This window comes from Moesziomyces antarcticus (genome assembly GCF_000747765.1).
Source record: "Moesziomyces antarcticus DNA, scaffold: scaffold_v10006, strain JCM 10317, whole genome shotgun sequence".
Taxonomy (NCBI): Eukaryota; Fungi; Basidiomycota; class Ustilaginomycetes; order Ustilaginales; family Ustilaginaceae; genus Moesziomyces; species Moesziomyces antarcticus.
This window is the reverse complement of record NW_014639004.1, coordinates 419,685-441,832: the sequence shown is the minus strand read 5'-3', so window position 1 is coordinate 441,832 and position 22,148 is coordinate 419,685. Positions and strand designations below refer to the sequence as shown.

Below are 22,148 nucleotides of genomic sequence, written 5' to 3'. Positions count from 1 at the left end.
CCCCTTGCCCTTCTCCACACCACATCCCTACACTCACACGCCAACAGCACCGTACGTTGGCCTGACCGAGCTGTCTGGAGAGAGCAACGATGCTGCGCGCACACCGACTCTAGACGCCCTGCACAAACCAACTACCAGCACCATCCTACCCACCAGCATCTGCGGCGAGTGCAGACATGACGGCGGCAGCGTCGACAGCGCGGGTATCGCTCGACGAGCCTGGAACGTCTTCACAGCCGAATGGCAAATCGATACCAACACACACCGACACAGATGATGGCAATGAGGATGACGCAGGGTGGCGCGATCTTTCGGGGATGTCGGAGGACGAGGTGCGGGAGGAGCTCAGCAGGGTGCGCGAGGAGCGCGACACCTTCGAGACGCAGTACCGCTCGCTGCTATCCAAGCTCACCACGATGCGCGCTACACTGGGCGACCGGCTTCGGCAAGACGCCGAGGAGCTTGACCGGCGCGAAACGCAGATCGAGTCGCTGACGGCCAAGGTGTCTTCGCTCGAATCCTCAACTGCGACGTTGAGGGATGAGCTGGTTGCGTCGCACGACGAGACGGAACGGCTGACCAAGCAGGTAGACACACTGCGTGCATCGCTTGCAGCGACCGAGAGCGACAGGGCGACGAGGTCGAGTAGCGATGCGGGGCGGATGGAGCGCGAGCGCGAGCTGCACGAGCTTGTGGAGCGCACCAAGCTGGATGCGCACAACTGGCAATCAGCGTGCCTGGAAGAACGTGCGCGGCGCGAGGATCTCGAGACGCAACTGTCCGACGCTCGCGATGCAGCCGAACGCGCGCGCCAGGCCGAGACGCACCACCGCCTCATCGCCGAGCGCGAAGCCGCCTCGGCCGCCAACCTCTCTGCCGTCCTCAGCGAATTCGAGTCCTCGCAAGAAGCGGAGCTCTCACGAGCTCTCGGTGACCACCGTGCCCAACTCGATACCCTCTCCACCTCTCTCGCCGAGTACAAATCGCGTGCCGAGACGGCCGAGAGCAAGCTTTCCGAGAATGCGGACTTGGCATCACAGGCGGAGAGACTCAGTGCGCAGGTGAAGGAGAAGAATCTGCTGATCGGCAAGTTGCGTCACGAGGCGGTGATTCTCAACGAACACCTTACCGAAGCGCTGCGTAGGCTGCGCAATGACCAGAGCGAGACCAACGTGGACAAGCGGCTGGTGACGAATCTGGTGATCCAGTTCATTACTACCCCGCGCACGGATGGCAAGCGCTGGGAAATGCTCAACCTCATCGCAAGCGTTCTTGATTGGTCCCACGACCAACGCCAACAAGCCGGCCTCTCCAAAGCCTCATCCACAGCCACAGGGGCACAGAGACCTGCTTTGCGAAGCGCAAACACAAACGCTTCAGCGGCGAGTGTCGGTGCCGACGAGAGCTTTTCAAATCTCTTTGTCGAGTTCTTGCTCTCGGAGGCTGAGAGTGGAAAGGATAAGGACGGATCGCAAGAGGCCGAGGGCCAAGTGCCAAATAGGCTGCTCAGCCCGACGAGATCCGACTTTGCCACTTCGCCAGAGCCACCTCAGGATGCCCAGCAGCAGCAACAGCAGCAACAGCAATCATCCGGGTTGGGGTCGTATTTCGGTCTTTCGCGCGGAGGCAATCGCAAGTAGAAGCACTCACACACACCCACACACACGCTTCGCCATCGTTATACAAATGTGCATCTGATGATTTCGACCACTGCATAACTACTTGTGCTTCTTCTCCTTCTTCTCCTTCTTCTCCTTTTGTGGCTCCTCGTCGTCTTGATCGTCGCGCTTCCTCTTTGACGGCGTTGGCTCGGTGGGCGGGACAAACGCCTTTTGCCTCTCCGCCTCCCTCTTCTCCTTCTGCTCCTGCTGGTGCGCGATCTTCTTCTGCTCCTCGGCGTGCTTCTTCTGTCTTGGCTTGAGGAAGTACTCGCCGCTCTCGAGCTGCAGATCGATCTTGCTCGGCTGCTGCGGTGGCGGGAAGGGCGTATAGGTCTTTGGCTTGATCTTGTCCTTCTTCTGCTCGCCCTCGGTGGGCTTTTTGGGTTTGACGTTCCGCTTCTTGAACTTGGGCAGGAAGCGCTCCCAGTTCTCCTCGGCGAGCTTGGGGTCTTTGGCGAGCTCGCGCTTGATCATGAGCTCCTTGATGTGATAAATGGGGTGGACATTCTTGAGGCAGTCGATCACGATACGGCGTACCTCCTTGAGCGACTTGAACGGGCCCATTGCCGACACGGTATTTCCCTGGACAAGAACATAACAGCCCGTCAAAAGTTCGATCGCTTTGAGCGTGCTACCATTCGGACCAATGATGCGCTGCCTTCGCTTAACGAACCTCTCCTTATTGCGGAGAAGATTGCCGATCTTGATCACGTCACATTCGATACCGTCTTCGAGGATCTTGACCGCTTGCGGGAAGGGCACCGATCGCGACAGCAGACGGATCATGTCGCGCGCCTTGAGCACAATGTACGGATCATACGCCTTGCGCGTCGTCTTGACCGTCATCGAACCTTCGACCAAATCGAGCGTACACGCAATACCGTGCTTGTCCAGCGCAGACGTCACATGTCCCCAAACCTCCTTGAGATAGCGCTCGCGGTACTTGGGAAACAGCGTGGCGAACGACGACTCTTCCAGAAACGGGCCCTTGATCTCGTCGGGCGTGAACTTGGGTACCTCCCAGTGGTTGATCGTGTCGTTGTCCCATGGCTTGTCCTTGCGGTGGCGCTTGTTCTTGGATACGGCCTGAGCGGGCGGCTCGGCGTGCGAGGATGATGTGTCCGCCATCGTGTTTGTAGTAGGAGGATGTGTGGGATGAGGGTGTGAATGAAGGTGAGCGCGGTGTGGAGGCGAAAAAAGAGGGTCTTCTGCTAGGCAGAGCCAAATTTGGCCGCCTTGGCAGCCCTCAACGCGGCGAAAAATTCTAGAATTTCGCGCCTCCGCTGCTGCTGCTGCTGAGCCCTGCCAAAATGCCAAATTTTCATCGGCGATGGCTCGACATCGCATCGGGGTTGGTCGCTCGGGAGTCGGACTTGCCCGTGTTGGCCGCATGGACCCCACGTCAACTCTTACCTACCGCCTTCCCACTCTCCCATTCACCTTGCTTTTCTTTCTCGCGGCCCACGATGTCAACAACACCCTCGCCATCGAAACGGGCACGGCTGCCGACGTCCAACATCCCGTCAGCGACGGCGTCACCGTTCGCTGGCAGCTCGGCGGCGCGCTTCACGGGTCCGCGCTCCGTCGGTCCCACGGGCACCTCGGCAGTGGGGATGGGCATGAGTCCGGCGGACGCCTTCACCCCCGGCGATGTATACAACATGTCGGGACTCACACCATTCAGCACCACGTCTCCCGCATATGCGGCGGGCGCAGCGGGCAGCCCACTCAGCACCGCGCTCGCCCACGGATCGCGCGTCCTCTCCGGCATCCAGGCCGGCTCGCCGTTCCAGAACCAGTACACCGCAGGCCCCACACCGATGATCCCCCAGATGCAGTATTCCAGATACCCCAGCCAGCAGGGTGGGCCGTGGAATGCGCCGTATGCGTATGCGGGCATGACGCAGCAGCCAGTACATCCACCTAAACCACCAGCACCCCAGCAGGGATCGCCAGAGTATTTGAAGATGAGCCTAAACCATTTGACTGCGACGCTGCTGCCCAAACTCGAGGCCGAGGAACAGGCGTATTTCGATGCAGTGTAAGTGCAGACCCAACGACGCTCACCGCATGCTGGTGAAGACGGGCTGACGCTTGGTCTTTTGGCTATCCAGCGATGCATCTCTGGCGGTGACTGCAGATACCCGCACTATAGCACGTAAGTTCCTCGCTCCTCTCACACTTGATGTTGTGGCGATGCTGATCTGTTTGTCGCGCGTTGGGGTTGATAGAAAAAGGGGCCGCGTTCCAGGCCGCCCTCAACGCCGTGTTGACGTACTTGGACGAAAACGGCCTCGCCAGCATCCCGCTTCTTCCACCTACCTCGAGCAAAGATTCCGACCCCGACCCGGCCTTATCCACTTCCGACGCACCCCCAACAGACGCCCCACCCGAGCCAACCACAACCTCCTCCGATTCCAACTCGGACACGCTCGCCACCGAACTCACCTCTCTCCAACAGCACGCCAAAGACCTCTTCTCGCGCCGGCAGCGGCTCAAAGAATCCGCCTCGATCGTGACCGGCATCCTGGACGCCTAGACTGGCCATCACAATCGCAATTGCATTCGGAAAAACTACGCATACTGCTCCAGGTCGAGCGTAAGACTGCTGGACGAATTCACGTCCTGGTCCCTATAGATGCCGACGAGGCTCTGCGAGCGCTCGTACAGCGACGCCTTGAGCGAGATGACGATGAACTGGAACTGGTCGCTGGCGTGCTGCCGGATGTAGTTGCTCACCTTGGCGACGTTTTGCGAGTCCAACGCCGCATCCACCTCGTCCAGCACAAAGAACGGTGCCGGCTGGAAGCTGTGGATCGCAAACAGCAGTGCCAGCGCCGCCATGGTCTTTTCTCCACCCGACAGCGCCGTAATGTCCCTGAACCGCTTCATCGGCGGTACCACCGAATACGTAATCCCGCCCAGGTACGGCTCTTCGGTATTCTCGATCGACAAGTACGCAGATCCACCCATAGGCGCCGCCTTGGAGCGCGACAGATCCTTGTAGGTCGCATCGATCTGCGTCGAAATGTGGTAGAAGGCCTTGTTGAACAGATCGCACCGCCGCTTGCGCAGCCGGCTGAACTCGTCGCGCGCCTCCTTGGCCGCGCGCCGCGAGCGGTCAAACTCCTTTTCGGTCTCGGCCAGCTTCGCCTCGGTATCGTCGAGTCGCTCGACCGCCTTCATGTTGGGCGACATCTTTTCGATCTCGGCCGTGATGCTCTCGATGCGCGTCTGCAGCTCGTTGCCCATCGCCACGCCGCCGTCCTCCTTGGCCTCGTCGTCGAGCGTGCTAAAGTCCACCTGGATGCCGAAATCCGGCGCCGCCATGGGCTTCTGCGTGTTGTCGTCGTCATCCACATCCATGGGCACGTCCACATCGATCGTCTCCTCCAGCCCCACCTTGGCCAGCGAGCCCTTGAGCAGCGGCAGAGCGATCTCCTCCAGGCGACAGCGTCGGTAGATCGCCGCGCGCTCCGAGCCGAGCCGCTCGATCTCGTCGTTGCGCGCCGCAATCTCCTTGCCCAGCGAGTCGAGCAGCCGCGCCGCCTTGGCGAGCTCGGTGCGCCTCTCGTCGAGCGCCGCCTTCTTGGCCTCGTTGGTGGTCTGCAGCTCGGCGAGCTGCGTCTGCATCTCCTCAATCTCGCCCTGCATGCCGTTCAGCTCGTCCTGCCGGCCTTGCTTCTGCGCCTGCCACGCGCGCAGCTTGTCGCCCTCGCGCGCGATCGCCGCACGCAGCGTCTCGAGCCGCTCCTCGGTGGTGGTGATCTGCTGGCGCTCAAAGTTGGCCTGGTGCGTGAGACGCGCGAGCTGCGACTCGAACTCGAGCCTCGCGTCGGTCTGGCGCTCCATGAGGCGCACCTGGCGCTCCTCGTACTCGCGGATGTTGTCCACGCCGATGCGGCGGCAGAAGGCAGCAAAGATGCGGTCCTCTTCGCGGTTGACCACCGCGTCGAGGCTCGCCATGCTGCGCTGCAGCTTGTCGTGCTCGGTGCGCGCCGCGCGCAGCTTGGGCTGCATCTCCTTGGTCTGCTTGTCGATGTTGTTGAGCTCGTCGCGCACGCCCGCCAGACGCGTGCTCGCCGCCCCCACCTCGTCCTGCACCGAGCGCAGGTCGGCCTCGAGCCGGCTGATCCTGGCCACCATGTCGTCGTCGCTGACAAACGCGCGCTTCTCCTTCTGCAGCTCCTTGAGCTCGGCGAGGCACTTGTCGCGCTGCGTGGTGAGGCCCTGCACCTCGCGCTCCTCCCAGCGCTTGCCGCCGGACGAGCTCGACTGGCCGCCGGTGATGAGGCCGCTTTTGTGGATCACAGTACCCTCGAGCGTGACCGCCTTGGCCTCCACCTTGCGGTCGTACACGACGCTGCGCGCAATGTCCATTGTGTCGCAGACGAGCGCGTTGCCGCACGCATGGTGGATGGCACGCTCGATGGAAGCGTCGAACTGGATAACGTCGACGGCGAGACGCGCGCCGCGGGCGATGCTGCGCAGGCGGTCGTTGATGGGCTTGGCCTGGATGCGGTCGAGCGGCAAAAAGGTGGCCTGGCCGGCGCGCGTGTTGCGGAGGTATTCGATGCAGTCGATAGCGGTCTTTTCCTGGTCAACGACGATGGCGTCCGTGTTGCGACCGAGCACGGTGGCGATGGCGGTGTCGTACTTGCGCTGTACGGGCTTGCACAGATCCACGACGCGGCCGCGGACGCCGGGGAAGATGCGCTGGAGCTTGGCCATGGTCTCCTTCATGGCCGCCTCCCTCTCGACCTCCTTGAGGTCGTTGCCCGCCTGCAGGAGCTTGTTGTAGCACACCTGGAGCGTGTCGTTGAGCTTTGTCTCGCGCTGGTTGATGGCGGTGTGCTTTGCCTGCGTCTTGGCGAGCTCGTCGCGTGCGGCGCGCAGATCCGTGTCGATCTGGATGCGCTTGGCTTCGAGCGAGGCGTGCCTCTCGGAGAGCGTCGACTCCTCGCCCTGGAGCTTGTCCTTTTGCTTTGTGAATTGGTCGAGCTTGTCCTCGTAGTCCTTGACGGCGTCTGCCTTGATCCTGGCCTCTCGCTTGAGCGTGTCGAGTTGCTGACGTTCTGCGACTGCCTCGAGGTTGGCCTGCGCCTTGAGGTTGTGGTATTCGCCGAGGTCGGCCTCGCTGAGGGTGAGGCCGGCGGACTCGAGTGCGCGCTGCTGCTCCTGTGCGGCGCGGTCTGCTGCGCGCTGTACGGTCTGCTGGTCGCGCTCGAGCTTGGCGAGGTTGGCGCGCTGCTTTTCGAGGTCGCGCTCCACCTGCTCGGTCATGCGTGCGCCGTTGTCGAGCTTCTTTTGGGAGATGGTGATCTTCTCTTCGTAGGCGTCAAGGGTGGGGCGGATATCTTCGATGTCGCGCTGCTTGCGCTTCATGGCCCTTTCGAGCTGGAGGATCTCGGTCTGGGTGTGTCCCTGGTCGCGCCTTGCCTTGAGCACGGCGTCTTCTGCCTTCTTGTGCTCTGTGCGCAGGGGCCGCATGTTCTTAGCCTGGGTCTTGACGAACTGGGTGTTGAGTTCGATGTCGTCGTTGATGTGGAAGAGGCGCCAGAGGATGTGGTTGAGGATGTGCTGTACGCGCTCGGTCTGGAGGCGCTGGAACTTTTCGGCCTCGCTCTTCTGCTCGCGGAACTGCTTGAGCTCGGAGTTGATGCCTCTGCGCTTGTTGAAGTTGAAGGTGGAGTTGTCGGTGGCGCGTTCCTGCGCCTCCTTTGCGCGCTCGTACTCTTCCTTGAGCTCGAGGGAGCCGCTGATCTGGTCGATGAGGCGGCTGAGCTCCTTGGAGCCCTGGGAGGCGACGGCCTCTACGTCGCCCTGGAAGACGAGGAAGTTTTTGGCCTTTACGAGGATGTTGAACTGCTCTAGCTTTGCGTTGTACTGGGAATACTGGATGGCCCTGCCGTTGTATCTGTATTCGCTCGAGCCTGCGAGTGTGATGGTGCGTTGGAAGCGATGTTCGTAGCCCTTGTTGTCCTCGTAGATGGCGGTGACGCTTGCTTTTGTGGCGGTGCCCTCGCCCTGGTCGTCATCGTCTTCGGATGCTGAACCAGGAGCGTCGTCGTCGTCGGCGGTGGCGGCGCCCATTTTGCGGCCTCGGAAGATGAGGTCCTTGAGCTGGCTGGAACGGAGCTGTGCGGAGCGGACGCCAAGCACAAACGAGATGGCGTCCATGAGGTTGGACTTGCCACTACCGTTGGGACCGATGACTGCGGTGAATGCATTGAAGGGACCGACGACCTGGTGGCCGCGGTAGGATTTGAAGTTGTCGATCTCTAGACGTTTGAGAGGCATTGTGAAGCCGGTGTATGAGGCGGGGCGTCTGCCCTCGAGGAGCGACTGGGATGGGTGTGTGTTTGTATAGGGATGAGCTGAAGAGGAACAAGACAGAAGCGAGGGCGTGTCGGGAGGTAGTGATGAGGATGAGAAGGGTGATGGATGGTGATGGATCCGATCGGATGTGCTCGAGCTGGGACTGCGCAGCCGCCCGACTGCGGGAGCGGAGCGCGAGCGGCGAGACCAACAGTCGCAGTGAACTGGACCAACTGATCTTCTGCCGGCAGCCCCATTTTCCCGACGCGGCTGCCACTCAACGCGTTGGTCTGGCAGGGCTGCGCGTCTCTGCCAGTTGGAAGCGACGACACGCGTGTGGTGCTGCGTTGGCCCAATTTCGAGACGCGCCTTCTTCGTGCTTTGGATGCGCGAAAGCTGATGCTGCTGCAGCACCCTTTTGCCCCAAAAAACGCCTCCACTCGAGCTAAAAAATGCGCAGCAGCATCAGCCGCTCCACAGCAGCCTCCGACGCGCACTGTTCAGATCGCATCGAGTTGGATCGGGCGGCCGGGCCCAAGTCACCTTCATATCAACGACTTCGACTCAGCCAGACTTCAACGAGCCTCATCCCCACCAGACCATGAAGCCGCAACAGGCACCACCGGTCGCAATCTAGGCAGGCAATGTCGGCGACCTCATCGCCGCGCAAGGGCAGCGTGCACTCGTCGCCCGTGCGTGCACCTCGACGCAGGCCCTCTGCATCTGCCTCCTCGCCCTCGTCTCGCTCCGGCAACCGGCGAGCACGCTCTCCGCAGCTGTACGACTCCATCGACGAGATGGACGACGAGAACGACGCTGCGTACGACCAGGACCTCGATGCAGATGGCGAGTACGACGACGACTATCCCGACCACGACGCCCAGGGCGAAGAGGAAGAGGTCGTCGTCGACACGGGCCCTTCTGCTCCCACACGCTCCGGCCGCGAACGCCGCACGAGCGAGAATCCGACGGACTCGACTCCACGCCAGTCGTCGCGGCCGAAACGCTCCCGAGCGCCGCACGGATCGTACTACGACCTGCCGCCGTTACCCAGCTTTTCCGACGCCGAAGACGATAGCGAAGACGAGGCACCCTCGATACGCAAGCGTCCACGCAGGGCCGAGGTGCTCGCATCCGATGCCGAGTCCGAAGAGCCCCAGGACCCGCGCAGCCTTGCACCCGAAGCGACAAGCAAGGTCGCCGAAAAGGAGGCGCAGACCGCACAGCCGCCAGTGGAGCTCACCGAAGAGGAAAAGCAAAAGGCACGCGAGGACAAGGAGCAGCACGAGCTTGCGGCGCGCTGGACCGACGAGTACTTTGAGATCGTCGAGCAGCTCCCGCTCGAAGTGCACCGTGCCTTTGCGCTGATGCGCGAGCTCGAGGGCCAGATGCGCACGCGCGTCACCGGCATGGTGCACGACATTGCCACCTACCACCACGCACGCCTCACCCTCCCCACCACCTCCTCCCCCACCTCACACAGCGACGAGGAAGGTAGTGAAGACGAAGCCGAAACTCTACTCGGCGCCCCCCTCCCTTCCACTCACGATGGTGATGCGGGGTGGATGGATAAGGCGGAACGAATGCAGTTGCTGCGGGGGATTTCTTCAGCCGCCAACGAATCGGTCAAAGCCGCCGAGGAAAAGATGGGTCTGGCAGCTACAGCGTACGAGTGGATTGACCGACACATCCGACGTCTCGATGGGGACATAGCCAAGCTCGAGGCGAGTATCCTTCTCGGACTGCGTAGCGGAACACAGGAATCGCGCGGGGCACGCGAAGCTTTGGGACTCGCACCCGACTCTCCCACCCCCACGCCCGCTGAACCGGTGGTGAGTGTGGCTGACACCGCAGCGCTCACCAAAGCAGCGGGGGCAAGACGCGGCCGCACGCGCAGCAGGAGCAACACCACCACCCCAAAGCAGGCCACAACAAAGCTGCCCAGTCCACAGCCTCGATCGCCCGGGCCGACACAACCATCCGAAGCCCCGCCTCGCAAACGACGGGGGGGACGAAAACCACGCCCCTCCGCAGGTCGACGCAAGAGTACAGTCGGGGACGCAGCGGTGGTGGTTGTGGGACCCGATACATCGGATATGCCCTTTGATCCCACCGAACCAAGGTACTGCTATTGCGACCAGATCTCGTTCGACCAAATGGTCGCATGCGATAACGACGACTGCCCTATCGAGTGGTTCCACTACGCCTGCGTAGGCCTTGAAGCGCAGCCCAAGGCAGAGTGGTTTTGCAGATTCTGCGCTCCCCCCCAATGGAAGGGTCCCGGAATGAGTGTGCCGCCAAACGCTAAACACCTCCCTCCCCCACCCAAAAAGCCCTGACCCCGCAACCCTCCTCCGTCTGTATTTGTACCCTCCTCCAATTCACACACATGCTCATCGACTGCGTGCAACTTCAATTGCATATCCATGCCAGGTCGTGCCGAGCTAGTTCTCGACTCCCTCGGTGGTGGCTGCACCCTCCGAGGGCGGGTCGCGCTCCACCTCCGCCACGCCCGCCATCTCTGCGAGCCCATCGATGATGCGCTGGCACGAATCCACATGCCACTCGGCGAGCGTCTTGCGGTTATTCGGCCCGATCATCGTCGTGTAAATGCCGTCCCTCGTAAGCTTGAGCTTCTTGGGACTTCCGATCGGCGTATTGGCCTTGAGCGGTGTCGGTGGCGAAATGAGCAGCGCCGCATCCTTCTTGACCCCCTCCAGCCTCGACGACACCGCCCCCACGCCTTCGCTCTGCGCCTCCACCTCGGGACTCGAGGGCGCGAGATTGAACAGCGTCCGGAACATGTCTTCGTCCGTCTTGTCGTCGCCGGCGCAAAATACAAACTCGGCGTCCGGATGGTCGTACAGAATGCGCTTCACAATCTCGCCCTTGTTGATCGCCAGCGGTCGCACCTCGAGGTTCTTCTTGCCCACCAGCACCTCGATCGCCAGCTTGTTCTGCGACGTCAGATTCTCCAGATGCGCCTGGCACTCTTTCGCCTGGAACGACCCAAAGTCCGGATCCGCACCGCGGTAGTGCCACGTGATCGCACTCTTCTTCTGCTCAATCACGCTGCCCGCAGTGCGCTCCGTGTAGTACTCGAACACGGAGCGGATGTCCTTCATCCACGTCATGTCGAGCTCCTTGGTCAAGTTGTGGTACTCGTCCTGCCCGGGCTCCTTGACAAACCCGCCGTGCTCGGCCGAGAATCCAATGCCGCGGAACTGCCCGAGATGCTTGCCCAAGAACGCCCCGTCGCGGCCCGAGATAATGTAGATCACGTTGCGCTCGTCCTGCGACAGCACCTCGAGCGCCTTGAGCAGCCGTTCGGACGGCAGCGCCATCTCGGGCACCTTGACAATGGGCGTGAGCGTGCCGTCGTAGTCGAGCAGCAGCAGCCGCTTCTTGGCCGCACGGTACTTGGCCACCATCTCGCGCCGGTCCAGCGGCGGCGTCAGATGCGCAGAGTGCTCCGAGTGCAGCCGCGACAGCAGCTGCTTCACCAGCCCCGCCGCCCACGTGTGCGAGGTGTGCATCACCACCTGGTGGTACAGCTGGTCGTGTCGCGCGCGCTTCTCCTCATCCGTCAGCCGCAGCGCATAGTCGATCGCCTTGGCCACCCCAAAGATGTTCCAAGGATTCACCTGGATCGCCGAGCGCATGCGGCCCGCCGTGCCCGTGAACTCGCTCAAGATGAGCGGACTCTTGTTGAAGCGGTTCTGGCAGATGATGTACTCCATGCTCGTCGTGTTCATGCCGTCGCGCACCGACGTGATGAGCGCCAGGTCCGCCACGCTGAGCAGCGCAAAGTACTCGTCGCGGTCGATGATCTGGTGGTAGTGGTGCACGGGCGTGAAGCTGAGCGAGCCAAACTCGCCGTTGATGTGCGACACGAGCTCCGACACCTGGCGCTCCAGCTTGGGCGAGTCGTTGAGCGCGGGCGCCGTCACCTGGATGAGCACCACCTTGTTGCGCCACTCGGGGCACTCGGCGAGGAACTTGTGGAACGCCTGCAGCTTCTGCACCACGCCGCGCACCACGTCGAGCTTGTCGCGTCCGACCAGGATCTTCTTGCCCTTGTACATCTCGCGGATCGCCTCGATCTTGGGCAGCACGCCCGACGCCGAGCTGTCCTTGGCGATCTTGACGGCGTCGATGCCGATGGGGTTGTACGTGATGTTGGTCACGTGCCCGTTGGCCGACTCGACCGCGTTGGACGACGCCTCGTAGCCGCACACGCGGATGCACGACGACAAAAAGTGGCGCGAGTACGAAAACGCCTGGAAGCACGCCAGGTCGGCGCCGAGCATGCCCTCGAGGATCTCCTTGCGCTTGGGCAGGCAGCGGAACACCTCGCTACTGGGGAACGGCGCGTGGACAAACAGGCCCACCATGGCATCGGGCACGAGCTTGCGCAGCATGTGCGGCACGAGCAGCAGGTGGTAGTCGTGCACCCACACCAGGTCGCCCGGTTTGTACTCCTGGGCGATGCGTTTGGCGAAGGCCTCGTTGGCAGCGTAGTAGGCATCCCAGCTGTACTCCTCCCATGCGCGGCGTTCCGAATTGACGTCCTGCCAGAGCAAGTAGTGGAAGAGCGGCCAGAGCGTCGCCTTGCAGTAGCCTTCGTAGTGACCGTGGGCAACATTGTAGTCGAGCCATACGGGCACGTACTTGATGCCGTACTCCTGGTCTTCAGCCTTGTTGGCGGCGGCGGAGCGAGCGGCGGCGGCCTTGGCGAGACTGGTGCTGTTGCTGGGCTTGGTGGTGGCGTCCATGGATCCGACGGGCTCTGTGCCGTTCATGACAGGCACAGGCAGCTTGCTCAACTGCGGTTGGTTGTTTTCCGGGTTGACGGGCGCGCCGGCGACGGGCGCCTCCTGCGTGGTCCAGGCGCTCGCCTGATCGAGCGAGGCGAGGACTTCTTCGATCTCGCGCTTCTCTGCGTCGGTGGTTTCGGAGGCGTCGGCACGGTGGTCGTCGCGCGCCTGCACGGCAAAGCGGATGTCGCCGGGCCAGCCGATGAAGGTCTGGCGATGTGTGGTGCAGAGGCTGCGGATGCCGCTGTTGAGCGCCGTGTGACCGCGGCGCGGCTTGAGCACCCACTGTGGCTGGGGCGGAGCGGTGGGAGGCGAATCGACAAAGGGGCTGTTGTAGTCGCTGACGCCGCCGGTGGCGGACCAGTGCTTCCAAGGCTCCTGGTTGAAGCTGCTGAAGCTTCCACGGCTAGCGGCGGACCACATGGAACCTCTGCGCGAGTTGATGGGCGTGAATCGGTCCTCCTCGGAACACTCGCTGGTATCGTCGACGACCTCGGTCATCATCCATGCCCTGCGACCTGCGCGACGCTTTGCGCGCTCCTGGTTCTCGCGCAGCCTGGCTTCAAAGTCTTGCCCCTCGAGACCGGTCATGCCGAAGCCGGCAGCAAAGGAGGATCGGCGCGAGCTGACGCGGAAGCTGTTCTTGCGCGACACCGACTCGAGCTGGCCGGCCTGACGCTGGAGTTCGCGCTGCGCCTCGGCTTCGCGCTTCTCGGCCTCGGCGGCGAGCTTGGCAGCCTTGCGCGCACGCGCTGCGGCGGCCATGGCGGCGACGCTGGCGGTGGCGGCTATCCTCTCTTCGCGTTGGCGTTCAAAGTCGACCTCGGCGAGCGGGCGGATCTCGAAGGGGATGTAGTGGCTGACGTGGATGATGCGGCCGCTGAGGGGCATCTCGGGGTGTTTTGCGTTGAAGTCATCCTCGAGCTCTTTGACCACCTTGCGCATGTCGTCGAGCGTTTCGAATTCGGCCTGTGCGCCGAGGTCTCCCGTAGCAGCGGTGCCGAGACCCATGCCACCGATGCCATCGGGACGGAGGGAGATGGGGTTCGGAGGCACGAACGAGGCGGGCGAGGCGACGACGTGAGCTGCGTTGCCGAGCACCGGCTGCGAGCTTGCCGAGGCAGCGGCAGGCTCGTTGGAGGTGGAGTGGGAGAAAGACGGAGCGATGGAGGCCGAGATGATGTCTTCCTCGGCCTTTTCACTTTCCCTCTTGAGCTCGGGCCCGGAGGAGTGGCCGGGAGGACGGTTGAGGGAAAGGCTGGGGTTGTCGGAGGGGGAGGTCTGCATTGGCGCAACGCCTTTAAAGTAGTCGACGTTGGAGTCTTGAGCCGACGCAGCGAGCGGCGACGACTTTAGAGGCGCAGCGGAAGCGGCAGCAGCACCACCGATGGCGTCGGGAGACAAGCTGGACGGTTGAGAGGCGGAAGCGGCTCCTGGCGCTGGGGCTGAAACCAGGCTTGGCGGCTCCTCGGAAAAGACGCCCGGGGTGAGCGAGCCTCGACGTTCGAGCGCGGCAGGCTGCGGCGAGAGGGCGGTGGAGCGGGTGCTGTCTGGGCGCGAAGCCGTGCCGTTGGGTTGTGTGGGATGGGAGGAAGCTGAGCCTGTGGTCATGTTGTGTGTGGTGTGCGCTCAGGTGAGCGATATATAGCGGGCCAGCGCAATCGACAAGGTGGCTCTGGCGGTGATGGGTGGGCGGATCAGAAGCTGCAGCGCGTTGTCAGGGCGTCAATGTGCCAATCAGTCAGCGCGTGACTGTGCTTTCCAACCAGTCGACTCGCTCGAGCTTTGCCAAGACGATAGTGTGCGATGAGCGCCGGGTTTTTGTCGAGAGTGACCGTCTGAGACCTTGTTGGATGAAGCAGCGATGAGAGTGAAAGGCGCAAAAGAGACAGTGGGATGGGAGAGAGGGGAGGTGGTGGTGGATCGTGCCGAAGGAAGGAGCTGCATTGATTCGGCGCGAGGCAGAAGAGCGCAGCGCTGTTATCGCTGCCGGAAATCTTGGCAACACAGCAGTGGTGCCCGTCTCGAGAAGGAAGCCAAGCCGAACTGGTCGCTGCGGTCAAGCCATGCCAGCCAGCCCAGCCAGTACGAAAAGGCGCATCGATTTTGACGTCAATTCGACGCACCACAGCACAGCGCGGCATCGCGATCTAATCACAATCTCCAGCTAGCTTCGCCCTTTTCGCCATTCGCGCCCTTTTTCTTTCCATTTTCCTCCACTTTCCACACACGCACACGGTCCACTCTCTCGAAATGGCGCTCTCTGGAAACGACCAGAAGATCCGCACCGGCCCGCCTACGTTTTGAGCGGCTTCATCATGCACGGCTGACTGGTTGTGCTCGACAACACCCGCGCTCCCACCCGGCACTCCGGTCATGCTTACAAGCCGGCTCCTTTCCAGCCATCGTATTGCAGATTTGCATTCAGAAGAACATCTTGTTGAGTTTGTCCTTGGCGGCGCCCTTGATCGCGGCTTCGCGTGTGCTCTTGAGGAAGTTGCTGGCGCCTCGCTCGAGGTTGGTGAGGCCGTCTTCGATGCCGCTCATCATGGCTCCGCGCGCCTTGAGCAGGTCGATGTTTTGATAGCTGGTTGCCCACGCCGAGTCGGCAGAGGCTGCAACGGCCTTGGACCGACTTGGATCGCGCCGTGCTGTTGCTGCACTCGATCCTGTCGCTGTTGGACGCTCGCTCATCTCGACACGTTCGGTGTCGGCAGCAGGCGGCAGGGGCGGACGGTAGTCACGCGGTGCAAGCGCTTCACCGAGCTTAGGTGGTTCAGGTCGCTTATCGCCCGCCAGCACCGCGTCCATCTGTGCTCCCACCGACAAGACGCCCGTGGTCTTGGTGCCGAACCATCCAGCAATGCTCGTTGCCACCCCAGCCGCCGACCCCACTGCTCCAGGGTGAAGCGGCACCGTAGGAGCTGCGGTGGGATCCATCAGCGTCAGGTTCGGCTGACCCGGTCGACGGAGCGAGGCGAACATCGTCCAGAGACGAACGTCGAGGCTGCTGCACACCTCGACAAAGTCGCCATTGGCGTCAAACGAGATGCATGCCCGCCAGCCCGCCGACTCGCCCACCTCGCGATGGTGGCGCTGCAGCCGCACGATCGGCTCCAGCTTCGGCAGGCTCAGCAGCCGGATGCTGGACGCCGTCACCACCGCTGCCACCTTGTCGTGCGCGCGCTCTACCACGCTGCACCCCAGCACACCCTCGCCCATCTCGGCGCGGGATACCACTGGGCCGGTAATGCCGTATCGCATCGTCACCTGTCGCTCGCTAAAGCCCAGCAGAACATCTGCCTCGGGAAGTTCGGTTGTCGATCCGGCCGCCAAGCCGACCTCTTGCTCGCGTAACGCACGTTGCAGATCCTGCGGATGCGCATTGCACGCCCGCCCCTTGGTGTCGAGCACGTGCAGCCCACGCGCATCGACGAGTTCCTCGAGCTTGTGCGTGCCGCTCCGTTCCACCATCCACATATCCAGTGTCCTCTGCAGAGTCCATACCGTCGTCACGCCGTTGGCGCGCACTACGATCAGCCGCGGCGCCAGACTCGGATCCTCGGCAATCCGGCACATGCTGAACATGAGCTGCAAAATTGGGCTCTTGGACTCGGCCTCGATCGCCTTGCGCAGCGTCTTGGCGTCGCCCGGCCCGCCTGCCTCCGATTCGTGTCCGCCGAATCCTTCCTTGAGAATGAGCTCGCCGCATCGGAAGTCAAGCACCGCCAGCGCCGTACCGCATGCTACAGCCAGGAAGCCAATGTCGCTCGACGCCAGCGCCGTGATCTCGCCGCGCATCGGATCCACCATGAGGTTCGGCTTGAACCCATCGTAGCGCGGGTCCGCAAGATGATGCAGCAGCACGATCTCTTCATGTTCAAAGCTACCTGGAGCTGGTGGACCTGGAACCGGAGCCGGAGGGCCAGGAGGAATGCGAGCTGGCTGTTGCAGCGCTGCCTGCTGGCCCGGGTTTAGACTCGCGCGCTTCGGGTCTCTGCGCGGTCGTGGAGGAGGTGCCGTTGTGCCTGGCACTGCCGCGTCCGTCCCCACCTCGAGCTCTTGCATTGCCTTTGACATCTCTGCGTCCAGCGCCTGCGATGTGGCTGCGGCGGCTTCCGACTGCGGCGATGCAATCGACATGGACGAACGGTGCATGCTCGAGCGTGGGCTCTTGACGGGCGGGATAAGCAGATGCGTCTGTTCCTCCTGCCTCTTGATCGACTCCTCCACCTCGTCGTTGATCATCTCGGTCTCGCTCAGCTGTGCGAACCCAAAGCGCATATGCAGCACCTGGCCCGTCGACAGCACGACGCTCGCCTCGAGCACCTCGGTCGCGAACTGCACATCTTGGATGCGGGCGCGTGCGCGGATCCGATCGAACGTCGCATGGCCCTGCATCGCCGGGCTGTGCAGCAGAGCTCGCGCGTCGATCGTGAGGTGCGGAAGAGGCGACGGGAAGCTTTGCTGCAGCCAGATGCGCGGCGAAGCTAACTGGCGCTTGAGGTCGTCTTCATCCACGCGTCCCATCAGCATTAAGTGCGGACTGGCATCGTAGAACCGTACCGAGCCGTCGAGATGCCAGGTGATGAGGATGCGGAACGAGCTTGAACGAAGCAGCTCGGGGATGCCGTCGGATCCTTCGCCAGACAGACATGCCGATGCCTTGCCACCCGCCAGCTCCAGCGGCGGCTTGTCGTGGTTGAACGACGAGCGCAGCGCCGAGCCCGATGCTTCCTGCTCCTGCTTCTGGTTCAAGCCCGTGACATCCAACGGCCCGACCAGCTTACGGTAGGCGTGCGGCGTGAGCGTCTCCAACTTTGCACCCAGGATCGCACCTGGACCGGCCAGGGTGAGCGGCAGTGGCAGGTGCAGCTCCTTCTGTGGCTGGATCGGCACCGAGTTGCTGCCCGGCTGGAAAGCCTGTGGATCTGGCGCAGCGCGTGAATCTGACCTCGTCCGTGGCGGGTAGGCAAAGCACGCTAGACCGCGTGCAGCAGCAGGAGGCGGCAGCGTGGGCAACGCAAGATCGGCTGCAAGCAGCACCACTACCGCCGTCGGATCGTAGCTTCCCGAGTAGTGAGGCTTGTTGCGCGGCAGCAGCATAAAGTCCTCCACCTGACTCGACGTCGGACACACGCTCTCGAACGTGGGCACGAGCGAGTCGCGCAGTGCCTGGCGCAGCTTGCGACTCGCCTCGGCATTCGCTCCTCCCCACAACGTTATCGCAGCAGCATACGGCGGGAGATTGGAGCAGAAGAGACCGGGCATATCCATCTCTGGACCCGCACCTCCGAGCACCGTGAGCAGGGTGCCCTTGACGGGCTCGTCGACAGGCTCGTTGGAGGACGATGCGCGCTGATGCGGTTGGGACTGCCAGCTGGCTGCGCTTTCGCTGGCCATGCTCATCCAGCTCTTTTCGGGAAAGCCGGACCAGGCGAGCTTGAAGATGGGCTCCTTTGGTGGTCGAGGCATGTCCATGAGCGAAGGATCGGTGATGGGCTTGTCCACATCGAGGCAGTCAAGCGTGCGCACCATGAGCGGCTTGTCGTCATCGCGAGCGTGCCAAAACGAGATGCAGCCGTCCTCGTGTCCCATGGCAAAGACTTCTCCATCCGGGCGCCAAGCGACGCACGTTGCCGGTGGAGCGCGTTCGGTCCACACGAGATCCGGATGGCCTCCCGCCCCGCGCGCGCCGGGCAAGAGGCGGAGCTGGAACGTCTTGAGCACCGCACGCTCACGCACGTCGAGCAGGATGGCGCCGCCTTCGTATGCAAGCAGCAGCTGGTTGATGTCCTTTGGATGCGTCTTGATATCAATGATGAGCGGCACGTGACGACGGTTCGGCGCGTCCGGCACGCCCGACTTGCGAAGAATCTCTTCTTCCTCCCACCAGAGGTTAGGCACGCGATAGGGCGATGGACACATGCGTTCGAGATCGTATGCATCCACAGTGCCATCGCGCAAGCCCAGAAACATGTGAGAGTGGGCGGACGAGACTTCGACGCAGATGACCTTGTTGCGCACCGAGTGCACGCCGACTCGCTGCGGCGTATCTGGGTGAGGTGGGCCAGTGATGCTGTGTCCCGTCGATGCCGTCGAAGGGCGGTACTGGTTCGAGGAAGTCCCGTGGGCCGCTCTGATCTGAGGATCGGGTCTGGCCAGGTCGTAGATGCTGACGTTGTCCTTCTCGTCGATGCAGACCAGCAGACCGGCATCGGACTTGAAGGCGAGATGACTGACGCGATGTGCAGGTCGTAGCGAGAAGGAGAGCTGAACGGCAGGCGAACCGAAAAGATGAATAGTTCCGAGTGTGGTGCCTACGGCGAGGAATCCCCGGACTGGCTCAAACGCCATGGTGGTGACCTCGCCTGGCAGAGCCAAGCCAGCGAGGAGACCCTCATTGAAGGTGCCTGCGCTGCTGAGATGCGCATTTGCCAAGGATCGCGACCAGTCGGTGTGATAGAGCCGCTCGGGCACCTTGGAGCCTGCCTGGGCTGCGCGGTCTCGCAGCGTCTTTATCCACGAGGAAGACATGGCCGAAGGTGTGCTCCGAGTGTGGATCGTTGGTTGGTGAACAGTGCTTTATCGCATTGCTTGCGTTGGCCCGTGATGGTGGTGGCTCGATTGGGTGCCTGTGAGTTGCAAGCCGACTGAGCCAAGACCCTCCCACCTTTCATACGGGCTCGAGCGGGAGCCGTGTGGAGGCGCCGCGCCGAGAAATGTCAGAGAATTCGGCTTGGCGGTGCCGATGCCAAGAAGGCTCAGCTGAAGCTCGAGCCAACTTTCTTCGAGCTTCAGCTGGAATCACGCGCTGCACGCATGCCCGAATTCCGAGGAAATCGCCGTCACGCTCGCATGGATCTCGACGACACCAGGGACTCTTCACCACCAACGTCGACAGGCTGGAGGCTCACATCATCATGTCGACGAAGCGGTCCAACGATGTGGCCGCGGCGGTAGGGCCTGCGACGCTCGGCAAGGTGCAGATGCCAGCCGAGCACTTGCAAATCCTACAGCAGCGCTTCGAGTCGCTGCTCTCGTCGATCGTCGGGCTGAAGGAGGAGATCGCGATGGTGCCCGGTGTGGACGAATGGCCAGCGCTCTTGCATCGATACACGAATCTGCTGTCGCACGCATACTCGCTCTCGTCGTCGCTGCTATCTGCATCGCCACATTTCCTACCTTCGCAGCTGGCGTCGTTCAACAAGGTGCTGGAGGCCGAAGCCGAGAACTCGAATCTGTACGCCGATGTAGGCACATCCTCTGCACTCTTTGGCAGCTTGATGGGTGCATCCGGTGGCGGTGGTGGAGCGGATGATGGCGTGAAAGCTACAGCCGATGGGCTTCCCGAACTAAGCTTTTACGACCGCAACAACCCACTACCTCTGCTGCTCGCACACCCCGTGCTTCCAATCCCGGACGAGAACATCAACTTCCTCGGTGCGCTGTTGCGAACGGCACCCGAAGCGGACATCATCAAGCAAGAAAGCAGCCTTGTCGAAAGCTACGATGCCGCCAAGGCTCAACAGGCCGGATGGATGGCGAACGAGGATGCGGATGTGGATGCGCAGCTGGAGCAGATCGAAGACGAGATTGCACAGCACGATATGCTGGCGCTACGATCGCTGCGCACCTGGTACCATGTGCGATATGCACCGGACGAAGAGGGCAACGTGCTCAACGTACGCGAACGACTCCCGCCCGCCGATGACGCCGAAGACGATGCGGGCGAGGACGATAGCGAAGACGACGATTCGGACGACGACGACGACGCGCAGGCAAAAGCACAGCAGCTCGAGCAGCGTCATCGTCGAAAGCTCGAACAGAACTGTTGGACCGCCGATGCCGTGTCGGCATTCCTGCGCGGCCAGCCAGTTCGCTCCTAACACAGCCCGAAGTTACTCTGCATTCACTCGGCGATATCGCAGCTCATTTGTATACCCAATCATCGTAATCCGACGCTGTGTTGCACTAGGCTGCTGCGTTGCGGCTGGAAGACGCTGCGCTGAGGAAGAAGAGAGATGAAATCGGGTTCGGATCGGGTCGCGGGGTTTGCCGATTGATCGAGGCTTGAAACTGGCTGGCCGGGAAAAGCAATGGCAGCCGTCGGGCAAGCCACTCTTGGCGCTTTGAGCCAAGCTGCGATGGAGCTGGAAAGATCGAGGCTGATCACGCTGTTGCATGGCGTGCATGTGGCGCGCCAAGTTGACTGCAGATCGGAGATTGACTCTCAAGCCAGCTGCATGTGGCCTGCCCAGTATCCGAGTGGCTGTGAGGTGTGCAGGGGTCGAGACGCTCATTGGACCGCATTGTTACGCGATGGGGCGATGCGCAGGACCAACCGCCACGATCGGGACACCAACACTGACAGCGGCTGTCCTACGGTACCGCCCGCCAGCCCGAGGGTACGCACGAGATTTGGCACCAGTGCGAGCCGATTGGGGATCTGCTGGCACCGGTCGGAATCCGAGCTTGCTTTTGCCGACCGAGGTGTCAAAAAATCGGATCCGGCAACGGAAGCAAAGGGCCCCAAGGCCGAAGCGGGGTCTAGACCCAACCGGACGCGTCTTTCAATCCGCGCAGCCAGCAACGGCGGGCGTTCAAAAATGGTCCACCCAAAATGGAAGCCCGTCGGCGACTCGCCAGCAAGCCTCCCAACACATTCTCCCTCTCTCACACCCCTGCCACAATCACTGCCCCGCTCTATTCTTCTGTCTCAACTGCTGCCGAGCTGCAACGTACAACCCGGGATCGTTGAGATTCATCTCGTCAGCAGAGGCACATCAGCCATGGTCAAAACGAAATGCAAACAGTCAATGTACGCTGGGCAATGTAGTGTAAAGCACAAAGATCGACCGCACTGGGAGCGTGTACACCGAGCTTTCGGATTGCACGTGCTTGCCCAGAGCTATGCACGATCGGCATGGATGGCACGACGTTGGCTACTCTAATCGTCCGCGTGGTGTGCAGCAGCTTCGGAATGGACACGCACGCAAACAGGCTCGAGAACGCTGCAAGGGCACGAGGCTGAGCGTAAAGCAGAGGCCGTTGGCCAACACACCTTAAAAATGGCGTCGAGGCCTAGACTCGACGACGGCCTGGCCTCAATCGTGGCTGGCACACAGGCCCTGTGGCTGGCTGTTTGGCTTGCATACAACAGAGCCCAGTCGTGCATGCATCGAAGCGCGGCTCTTCCAAAATCTCGAAATTCCACCAGAAATCCGTTCGCCGACAAGACCAAAAGCCAAAAAGCCACGCTTAGCCGCCCTGAGACCTTGTCTGTGCAGCGCAGAGAGCGGCGGCGCCACGAGTCCTTGACGGCGTTCCATTTGCAAGCGCGCATAACCCA

The 22,148-nt window shown here is 62.1% G+C and overlaps 8 protein-coding genes across 8 annotated transcripts; 4 read left to right on the top strand and 4 right to left on the bottom strand.

Moving 5' to 3' along the window:
• Positions 1 to 176: 176 nt before the first annotated feature.
• On the top strand, positions 177 to 1,640 carry PAN0_006d2959 (guanylate kinase; the record flags this gene model as incomplete). Its single annotated transcript, XM_014801601.1, has 1 exon — positions 177 to 1,640. The coding sequence occupies one exon, from the start codon at positions 177 to 179 to the stop codon at positions 1,638 to 1,640; it is 1,464 nt and encodes a 487-aa protein (XP_014657087.1).
• Positions 1,641 to 1,718: 78 nt separating this feature from the next.
• PAN0_006c2958 (90S preribosome/SSU processome component KRR1) lies at positions 1,719 to 2,789 on the bottom strand (the record flags this gene model as incomplete). Its single annotated transcript, XM_014801600.1, has 1 exon — positions 1,719 to 2,789. The coding sequence occupies one exon, from the start codon at positions 2,787 to 2,789 to the stop codon at positions 1,719 to 1,721; it is 1,071 nt and encodes a 356-aa protein (XP_014657086.1).
• A 338-nt stretch (positions 2,790 to 3,127) lies between these two features.
• PAN0_006d2957 (uncharacterized protein) lies at positions 3,128 to 4,200 on the top strand (the record flags this gene model as incomplete). The annotated part of the gene is made up of 3 exons (XM_014801599.1): positions 3,128 to 3,702; positions 3,776 to 3,819; positions 3,893 to 4,200. The coding sequence occupies 3 exons, from the start codon at positions 3,128 to 3,130 to the stop codon at positions 4,198 to 4,200; spliced, it is 927 nt and encodes a 308-aa protein (XP_014657085.1).
• Positions 4,201 to 4,235: 35 nt separating this feature from the next.
• On the bottom strand, positions 4,236 to 7,961 carry PAN0_006c2956 (condensin complex subunit SMC1; the record flags this gene model as incomplete). Its single annotated transcript, XM_014801598.1, has 1 exon — positions 4,236 to 7,961. The coding sequence occupies one exon, from the start codon at positions 7,959 to 7,961 to the stop codon at positions 4,236 to 4,238; it is 3,726 nt and encodes a 1,241-aa protein (XP_014657084.1).
• A 662-nt stretch (positions 7,962 to 8,623) lies between these two features.
• On the top strand, positions 8,624 to 10,318 carry PAN0_006d2955 (inhibitor of growth protein 5; the record flags this gene model as incomplete). The annotated part of the gene is made up of 1 exon (XM_014801597.1): positions 8,624 to 10,318. One exon carries the CDS (start codon positions 8,624 to 8,626, stop codon positions 10,316 to 10,318), a length of 1,695 nt encoding a protein of 564 aa, XP_014657083.1.
• A 105-nt stretch (positions 10,319 to 10,423) lies between these two features.
• On the bottom strand, positions 10,424 to 14,407 carry PAN0_006c2954 (trehalose 6-phosphate phosphatase; the record flags this gene model as incomplete). Its single annotated transcript, XM_014801596.1, has 1 exon — positions 10,424 to 14,407. The coding sequence occupies one exon, from the start codon at positions 14,405 to 14,407 to the stop codon at positions 10,424 to 10,426; it is 3,984 nt and encodes a 1,327-aa protein (XP_014657082.1).
• An 813-nt stretch (positions 14,408 to 15,220) lies between these two features.
• Positions 15,221 to 19,333, bottom strand: PAN0_006c2953 (WD40 containing snare-dependent exocytosis protein; the record flags this gene model as incomplete). Its single annotated transcript, XM_014801595.1, has 1 exon — positions 15,221 to 19,333. One exon carries the CDS (start codon positions 19,331 to 19,333, stop codon positions 15,221 to 15,223), a length of 4,113 nt encoding a protein of 1,370 aa, XP_014657081.1.
• A 386-nt stretch (positions 19,334 to 19,719) lies between these two features.
• Positions 19,720 to 20,685, top strand: PAN0_006d2952 (uncharacterized protein; the record flags this gene model as incomplete). The annotated part of the gene is made up of 1 exon (XM_014801594.1): positions 19,720 to 20,685. One exon carries the CDS (start codon positions 19,720 to 19,722, stop codon positions 20,683 to 20,685), a length of 966 nt encoding a protein of 321 aa, XP_014657080.1.
• Positions 20,686 to 22,148: the final 1,463 nt, after the last annotated feature.